The sequence below is a fragment of the Ruditapes philippinarum genome, unplaced genomic scaffold (assembly GCF_026571515.1).
Source record: "Ruditapes philippinarum isolate M1 unplaced genomic scaffold, ASM2657151v2 ctg1013_1_1_1_1, whole genome shotgun sequence".
NCBI classification, from domain to species: domain Eukaryota; kingdom Metazoa; phylum Mollusca; class Bivalvia; order Venerida; family Veneridae; genus Ruditapes; species Ruditapes philippinarum.
Genome location: NW_026851668.1, coordinates 388,145 through 397,988, shown reverse-complemented (window position 1 = coordinate 397,988; position 9,844 = coordinate 388,145). Strand labels below are relative to the sequence as shown.

Sequence of the window (9,844 nt, the reverse complement as noted above, 5' to 3'; positions counted from 1 at the left end):
CCCCTAAAGGGATCAGCATGCCCATTCACGCACTACAGTGCATAATTCACGCACAAAATTCTAGATGCACGCATAAAAATTTTAAGTAGGGGGTACATGCACGCAAAGTGAAATCGTCGGAATGAATGTTTGGGATAGCCTAATTTGCTTATCAACTAAATGTTGTTGCCATCTACCAATGGTTAGGAACAGTCTAAACCCGGTCATAATTGCATGTCTGCTTTCAAAGTCATCTCAGTCTGATTCGGAAATATTTTAGTCATGTTTTGATGTCATATGTACTGTCTTAAGAAAAAAGTTTTGGATATTTACAACTTAAAAAAAGTAGACACCAACAAAAAGATGTTTCCTGCTTAAAATCTAACCTCTAGCTCATTGGGTTTTTTAAAAGAAGATTTTTTAAGTTTTTGCTATATGCATATAGTTAAAAACAATGACACCTCTGGGGCGGGCCAGTTTTAACCCCAGGGCTTTTATTTGAACAAACTTTGTAGACACTTACTAGAAGATGTTTCATTCTTAATATCTAAACTCTAGCTATTTGGGTTTTTTCAAAGAAGATTTTTAAGTTTTTGCCATACACATATAAGGAAAATCAATGACCCCCGGGGCAGGGCCAATTTTGACCCCAGGGCTTTTATTTGAACAAACTTTGTAGACACCCATTAGAACATGTTTCATGCTAAATATCTTAGCTCTAGCTCTTTGGGTTCTTTAAAAGAAGATTTTTTAAGTTTTTACTATATGCATATAGGGAAAATCAATGACCCCCTGGGGGCGGGGCCAATTTTGACCCCAGGGCTTTTATTTGAACAAACTTGGTAGACACTCACTAGAAGATGTTTCATGCTTAATATCTAAACTCTAGCTATTTGGGTTTTTTCAAAGAAGATTTTTTAAGTTTTTACTATACACATATAAGGAAAATCAATGACCCCCGGGGCGGGGCCAATTTTGACCCCAGAGCTTTAATTTGAACAAACTTTGTAGACACCAATAAGAACATGTTTCATGCTAAATATCTTAGCTCTAGCTCTTTGGGTTCTTTAAAAGAAGACTTTTTAAGTTTTTACTATATGCATATAGGGAAAATCAATGACCCCCTGGGTCGGGGCTGGGCCAATTTTGACCCCAGGGCTTTCATTTGAACAAACTTTGTAGACACTCACTAGAAGATGTTTCATGCTTAATATCTAAACTCTAGCTATATGGGTTTTTTCAAAGAAGATTTTTAAGTTTTTGCTATACACATATAAGGAAAATCAATGACCCCCGGGGCGGGGCCAATTTTGACCCCAGGGCTTTTATTTGAACAAACTTTGTAGACACCCATTAGAACATGTTTCATGCTAAATATCTTAGCTCTAGCTCTTTGGGTTCTTTAAAAGAAGATTTTTTTAAGTTTTTAATATATGCATATAGGGAAAATCAATGACCCCCTGGGGCGGGGCCAATTTTGACCCCAGGGCTTTTATTTGAACAAACTTGGTAGACACCCATTAGAAGATGTTTCATGCTAAATATCTTAGCTATAGCTCTATGGGTTCTTTAAAAGAAGATTTTTTAAGTTTTTACTATATGCATATAGGGAAAATCAATGACCCCCTGGGGCGGGGCCAATTTTGACCCCAGGGCTTTTATTTGAACAAACTTGGTAGACACTCACTAGAAGATTTTTCATGCCAAATATCTAAGCTCTAGCTATTTGGGTTTTTTAAAAGAAGATATTTAAATTTTTTTCTTTTGGTTGCCATGGCAACCAGAGTTCTGCATGGAATTAAATTCTTTGAACAATTTTTAAAGGTGACCACCAAAGGAACATTCCTGTGAAGTTTGGATGAAATTGGCTTAGTGGTTTATGAGGAGATGTCATTTAAAGTAAAAGTTTACGGACGGACGGACGACGGACGGACGCCGGACGAAAAGCGATCACAAAAGCTCACCCTGTCACTTTGTGACAGGTGAGCTAAAAATAATTCATTTTCTCATATGTTATACATCATCTGATAAAACCGAAAGCCTCCAACAAACTATCGTCTGTCACATAATCACATGGACCAAGCAAGTAAGATTTCTAATTAAGGTTTAAGAAGTGTAAAATGAAAAAAAGAAGTTCAATACTATCTTTACCCATAGCTTGGTTCAGTGGTGGATATCGGTCAAGAGAGTCGTCTGGTATCCTATCGGCTTCAACACTGCCACTACAATGCCCCTCACCTTAAAAAATATCATACGAAAAACATAGGCATTTAATTCTTCTAGCTATATCCAATTTTGCCTCAATATATTCTTTTTCTTCCAGATCCCTTGATTTGTTAGCGTCCGGAGGAAGATTTACTAAAATCCTCAGGACCGTCAAAGGTAGAAACTGCTGCCGCCATTTAAATAGCAGTTATCACTACTAGAAAATCAAAGTGCTGCAGCACTGAATGCGACGGACATGCAACCGGAGAGACATTAAGCTTGGGCGGCAGACCAGGTTTCCTGGTCTTTTGTGGCGGTTTTCGTCGCCCAGATATGGAAAAATATGTTATATGTAGTTATATTTACTTGTTTGTAGTTATATTTACTTGTTTAAACTTTCATGGCAAATTTATATTTACTAGTTTAAACTTTTGCCTAGAAAGTTTAAACTAGTAAATATAAATTTGCCATGAAAGTTTAAACAAGTAAATATAACTACAAACAAGTAAATATAACTACATATAACATATTTTTCCATATCTGGGCGACGAAAACCGCCAATATAACTACATATAACATATTTTTCCATATCTGGGCGACGAAAACCGCCCTTTAAACAAGTAAATATAAGTACTTATAACATAATTGTCTGTATCTCAAAATTTAAAAAGTTCATATATATGACTTAACAACAAAGAGAAGTGGAGTCAAAATTATAAGAAGTAATAAAAACAAGTGGTGTAAATATTATAAGAAATAATAAAAACCAACAGCCAAAAAGAGAGTAAACGAAATAAGAGGTGGAGGAAAAGGGAGGCGGCGGTTGAGCAAAATGAATAAGCGTATTATCCTTCGCAAAATAATGGCTAAGAATGAAGATGCCGGATTTTGATTGGTTAAGAAAGTCATGTGATAACATTGTACTCTCTGATTGGCTAATGGTAATTCCTAAAATAGCATATCAGTGGAAGGGAATTCAATTCACGAAAAGTACAACAATGTTATAAATTATTTTATATGTTTATAAAATATATTTATCTCATCTGTTTTACAACCAAACTTCGGCCCTGTGTACTATGTATTGGAAAATAGAAAAGTAACAAGGTTGTAGATTGAAAAAGGGCAAATTTATTTATTTGCCTAGAAAGTTTAAACTAGTAAATATAAATTTGCCATGAAAGTTTAAACAAGTAAATATAACTACAAACAAGTAAATATAACTACATATAACATATTTTTCAGGCTTCTTTTAGAAAAAACAAAACAAAAACAAAACACAAAATATATAACAGAGAAAATTTGTTCCGTACAAGTTCGAGATTTGTAGAGCAATATATTTTGTGTCCCAAACTGATATAATTCAGATTTTCTACTTTCAAGCACTTAAATACAGAATGAAATTTATGCCTAAAAACTCTGGTCAAACTTGTAAATCAATGTCCTTATCGATTTATTCCAAGAAATGATATGTAAATAGAAAAAAAACTGTCAACGAAATATTTCTAAAATAAAACCAGGCAAATAAACTTCAAACATAATACATTATACATTTGAGATCATAGTGGGCATATAGACAATAAAATAAAAGTCATTTGTATCTTTATTTCTCTTGGATATGTCTCATTAAAAAAAATTTTGGTTAAAATCATCAACAATTAATAGTGTATTTTTTAGATTTTTTTTATTTACAAGGTAAAGATGTAGAGGCCAGAGCACATCGTTTTTATTTTAATTTAAATGTCACTCAAGCACTACAGTGTTTAGTTGTCCTTTTCAATTTCACACTAAATTCCATTTTCAACTTGTTTGCTTCTTACAATTGTATAGAATTTCTAAAAGTATTGCATGTAATCCGCTGGTTTATTACATGTATAATGTGTACTCCCTAATCGCCTGTCCAAAAATCAGAACAGGTGAAGCAGAATTTATTTTTAGAATAGCGAAGTTTAACTCATATCATGACCTAGAAAAAATATGTAAACAAACCACAATAATCGGAAGTAGAACTGATATTATAACTTCCTTACCATGAAAGACTACATGGCGGTAAAGTGTTGAAAAACTCTCTTCTTACATGCATTTTCAAAAATAGATATTTATACTAACCATTGTACTGTATCTAATATATTAATAACTGCTGAATATTCAGCTAAACCTGCGGTATGAGTCACGAAAATAGTTCTTCTTTTATTAATGCGCGAGTTATCCTAGAGTCACGAAAAACTTTTGATTTGTTAATAATAATGTTTTGTATAACGTAGAAATATTTATTTCCTACTAATTATGTCTTGGAACTCAGAGGTTACACCTTTATTGTAGTATAATTTGCTGTCCTACTTTTTCGACAGCGGTAAATCGTTTCGGCAGTAATTTGCATATTGCGCAATAATACTACGGGACTACAACGTTTTTATCAATAATATACGTTCATATTTTAACTTGGATAACTTAATTTGAAATTGAAAAGGCTAAATATGGAAGATTTTAAGATATCCAGACAAAGTATGGGAGTTTTGAAGGATCAAATTCATGTACTATTTCTTGGGCTGTTAATCGGTTTAGAACACATTGCGCGATTGTAGCCAACGAATTCCCATGTGTAGATGACTTAGCTCTGAACGCGCCTGAGGGCGCGTCCGTCGCAAAAACACTAAATTTACCAACGGCAACGGCTTAGACTTTCGCCAAATTACCGGGCTTTTCCCCGGACCGCTCCCGATTTTAGTAGAATTTATTTTAGCACATTTCAAGGCCGGGAAGGGACATTTTTAAATTCCAGGACCTTCCCGGGCCCGTCGGAACTTTAATTGTTTGTAGCAAAGTAAACAAAACTGCGCACGTGTTTGGTTGTACGATACGAACAACATCTGACACCTTGTTTTATGTTTATGAGAAAATAAAATAACTTAATTAGGACCATGACATTTAGAACTTAACTTCTTGAAATCTAAACTGGATACTTACCTGAGGAAGAAGTGTTCAGCTCCCTTACAGTTCCTGAAAAAATAACTAGGAAATTTAGAGAGAACATGCATTAGTTTAGGACATGCATTCTTATCCAAATGTTTTTTTTATCGAAAAAGCAACAAGTTCAAAAACAAAATAACATCATGAAATAACCCTTTGTTACAATTGTTGTTATGTTAATAGTAAATTAATTAACAAAGAACAATAAAACATTATAAAATAAAAATGGTAGTTTCGTTTTCAATGTTTAAGGGCTGTTGCAATGATAAATAATTTTTAGAGGACATCCTCATGTTGCGAATTAACAAACCCAAATTAGTTCATCCCTACAAATTAAAACAACAACAACAACAACAACAACAACAAATAATCAACAAAAACAAGCACAAAAAGGAACAGCGGTAGTGGTAGCAGCAGCACATAAAGAACAGACAAGAATAAAAATTGTACTCGCCTGCATCAACTGAATCATCGGCATCATTGCTGTAACTCAATGATGGATCCAAGCTTCCCAACGACTGCGAACTCACACTGCTGCTAAAGACGCTTGTCTGCCTAGACGGTGCGCCTGTAACGTCTGCATACGAGCTCGAGTTACTGGAAATGCTGACCCCTCTGATCGTCGGTACCTCATGTATAGTCACCGTATGCTTCACTCTACCGTCGACCTTGAACTTGATCGTGGCATTCCCCTCGCTGTTTTCATCATATGTGGGAACCAGTGATAAATGTTTTCTGCATTCACTCAAAGACTCGCTATATTCCAGAATGTCCTCCCCCTGTTGTTGGAAAGATCGTATGTTGTAAAACATTTATAATAATGCACGGCTCGGGTTATATTTTCAAAACAACCGTTTATATAGGGCCATTTAACCTGTCAAAAAATCTTTATAACTAATAATATACACGGTTGCTGTCGATTTATAAAAAATCTCACTTTATTCCTCTAAAAATGATGCTATCTGTATTATAAATTCGTGATAAATATTTCTGACAAGTTATATGGCTGTATATAAACGATTGTTTGCAATATAACCATCGCCTAGCGACTCGGGTTATCTTTATAAACAACCGTTTATATAGGATCATATAACCTGTCAAAAATCGTTATTACTAATAATATACATGTATAACTAAGTTACATTTTAATTAAAATGAGTAGCTTGTTAACGTAATGTACAAGGGGAATCCACTGAGATTTTTTGACATGACGGGACTGGAATTTTTTTTCAGAGATTTGTATGCGTTTAGTGTTAGTGTGAATGACTTACTTTGTGCAAATTTTCAGACTATTCCCTCATCCCCTTTTATCAGAATAGTCCTTTGTTTTGCGTAAAATGATATAAAAATGAAAAGCGTTACAGCGCTTTGCTAAGAATTGAACTAACTTTATTGATTTTCTATTTTGCAGATTTTTCCATTTTAAGTGCTTAAATTATCTATGTAAAGAAATCTCAAAGTTTATGTTTTCAGACTTTATGATTTCAGTGTAGCTTCTTTACAAATAAACACTGGCCGATTTCTACGTACATGCAGGGCGAAAAAAATGAGAAAGAAGCGATTCATTTCGCAATGAAGAAACCATCTATGCAGACGGCTACCGGATGTAAATGAAAGTAAACATATCATTACCGGTTCTAACGCTGACCGTGGTGCCAGAGCCCCGGATATTGAAAACTGAATATCGCACTTCTTTTCCTTCAGTGGAAGCTCAAATTCTGGGGAGCAACTTCCGACCACATTTTCATGCTCTATGTAAACCTAAAATAAACAAGCATTTTATGATCTTGAATAGTGCTGAATGATAACCGAGAGAATGATGATGATGTTGATGATGATAATGATGATGCTATATGTTATTGTTACTGTTGTTGTGTCTGTTGTTGTTGTTGCTGTTATTTTTGTTGTTAATAATGATGATAATTATTATTATTAACAAATGAGGATGATAAAATAATGCTGATGATGGTGAATATGATACATATTATGAAGGTTTCACGAACATAAAAAAACACAAAATTCATGTTTGTTTGTTTGTTTGTTGTTTTTTCTGGGTTTTTTTGCGTGTGTGCTTGTGGCAAGCAAGAAAACATACCGAACGATGAATTCTTATCGATGAAGTTAATGAGGTAGCTCTGACACTGAAACACTTATAAATTGTTAGAAAAAACAACTTATTTGTTCCTCCCAAATATAACAGGCATCAAATAATAATATGAGAGATTAAGTATATTTTTAAATCAGGCTATCCTTGACTTATAAAAAACATACTTTTTAATCCAAGGAAATGAAGAAAATATTAACAATCAAATACAAATGTAACCGAAAATTTTGTTTATCTGTGAGAAAATTTGCAATTTACTCACCTGCTCTTCGGCTTTTCTCTTCTGTTTAACAGAGTCGACAGTTTTCTTCCGAATGACCTCAACGCTTACGGCAAAACGACCTTTGTCAAAATGTGTCTTCGACAGGAAGGTCAGCACGTGCACTTGGGTTGACGTATTACTCTTGAACATGCTTTAATCTTTCAGCAGACGACTTTTAGTGTAAAATGATCTAAGAACAAAAATAAGATGTAAAATTTCAAAGATACGGTAAAAGTTTAGTTTTTTAAGAAAAAAAAACCAACAAGAAGAAGCTGTGCACTCTTTAAAGAAGAACAAAACTGTTAACTTCTCTGTCGACTCGCATTTTTCGCATTTTCGATTTAAACCATCTTTGCTTCTAGTTGAAATATGAGAAATACACATGTTTATCAACATTCTTATTACTGATGGAATTTTCTATATAAAAGCATCTTTGATAGTAAGTTAAGAAGAAAATGGACACACAGGGATCTTGACCTTTGACCTCGGAATCGGCATACACGCAGAACACCCAGATATAAATTTCAATGTTATAGCTCTTGATATTAAGTAAATGACCATACACGGAACTTTGCCAATGTTTCTATGTTATTGGCCTGTTAGATATTAAGTAAATGACCATACACCAAAAAAAAAAGTTTAACCACGCTGATGCCGACGACTTGGTCATGGCAATACCTCAACTTGTTTTTCATTGAAAAATGATACAAGCATATACTAAATACCAACACGTGATCATGCATGTAGAAAAATGATTTCCCAATTTACTGATGGCTAATTAATTAAGCCAGAAATGTCTTTATTTTCATTTTAAATAGCCTCTTGATATGGAGTCCTTGTATAGTTTCCAAAAAGTTACTCAGTGGCCGATTACCTGAACCATTGTTTGTTTTGTTGGCTTTAAATTTGGTAAAAGGAATTAACTCCTTGAAAAAAAAAATTTCGGAGACTGTAGTCTGATCTTTTCTATCCCTTTATTGGGAAAAGGCTTTAGTCTCTTGATTTTTAGAAAAACTATCGCTAAAATTGTGAATTTGGGAAAGTTAAAACCTAGTGTAAGTTATAGTGTTTTGGGGGAAATCTGCTCGCTTTTAAAGAAAATTTCAATTGGGAAGAGGATTTTTATAGACCTCTGTTATATAATATAAAAAATTCCAGGTATTCATTTTCAATTTCATGCATGTAAAAGAATGTCAAGCCTTATTTGTACGAACAGTTGATTAAATAATCTATACTTTCGTTTTGAAATTCGTTTCGATTTGCTTTGAAACATCGACTGTTGATCACGCAGAAAAAGTAACTATGGTAAAATTGAAATAGTTTCGAAGGATTTGGTCTCAGTGGAATGAATTTGAAAGAATATTAAGCCTGAGATGTTCAAAATATCAATTTTTAATCTACTTTCGTTTTTAAATTAATTAGTTTCATTTTGCATGGAAACATTGGACTTTTTAATATCACGGTTGAAAAATAACATTAAAATTGTTTCGAATGTTTGTACAAATATGTTAATGTTTCAGGCCATTAAATTTAAGATTTACAAAATTAATTACTAAATTAACATATATATTTTGTAGGCCTTTTTAAAATGTATGAAAATTTGATAAACAAGAACAATATAATGTGTCAAATAAAAAGTATAACAAATTTATATATATTATTGAAGCAGTCTTGGTTACAATACGATGTTTCTGTGCCGATTGTTTTAAAAATATTGAAATATTATAAAGTTAAAATATATTAATTTTTTACACGGAAACCGAAAGTAGAATCTCACTTTCAAATTAAGTGATATATAGATAACTTTTTACAAAACACATCTAAGGATTTTATTTCTTAATATACAAAACAAACATACAAAAACCTGTATGAACTAGAACAGCTTTCAAAACCGTTAATTCCTAATTTATTTTACATCGTTTCTGAGTATTTGTAACAGATTGTTTTATCGACTTCCGGGTGACACATTCAGATCACCTCGGCCTTTTTGCTAACTTAAAGCGTACGTAGTTACCGCGATATAATTATAACTAACTTACTACTTAGTCGAATTTCAAGTAATTTATTCTGATGTCAAAACACATACATTCAATTAGAATAATAATATTGATTGTAATCCAGTTAGGATTAATTATGTGTAACAGAACTTAAAATTTATTTTCATGTCTACCATATCCTATAATTAACTTCGATCTACTTTCGTTTACACCAATTAAGATAGTTTCATATAGGGGAAAACACTTCAAACTATGTTAGCATGTTATATTTTTATAAGTCTTCGGCCATTGGGTTTAATAGCAGTGACAATCTTTCATGGAAATCCAACT

At 33.1% G+C, this 9,844-nt stretch overlaps 1 protein-coding gene across 1 annotated transcript; it reads right to left on the bottom strand.

Annotated features, from left to right (window-relative positions):
• Positions 1 to 2,130: 2,130 nt before the first annotated feature.
• LOC132736448 (uncharacterized) lies at positions 2,131 to 9,499 on the bottom strand (the record flags this gene model as incomplete). Its single annotated transcript, XM_060723591.1, is given in 6 exon segments — positions 2,131 to 2,217; positions 5,149 to 5,181; positions 5,606 to 5,930; positions 6,784 to 6,912; positions 7,518 to 7,707; positions 9,382 to 9,499. Coding segments are annotated over 5 exon segments (724 nt in total), but the record flags the coding sequence as incomplete, so codon positions are not given.
• Positions 9,500 to 9,844: the final 345 nt, after the last annotated feature.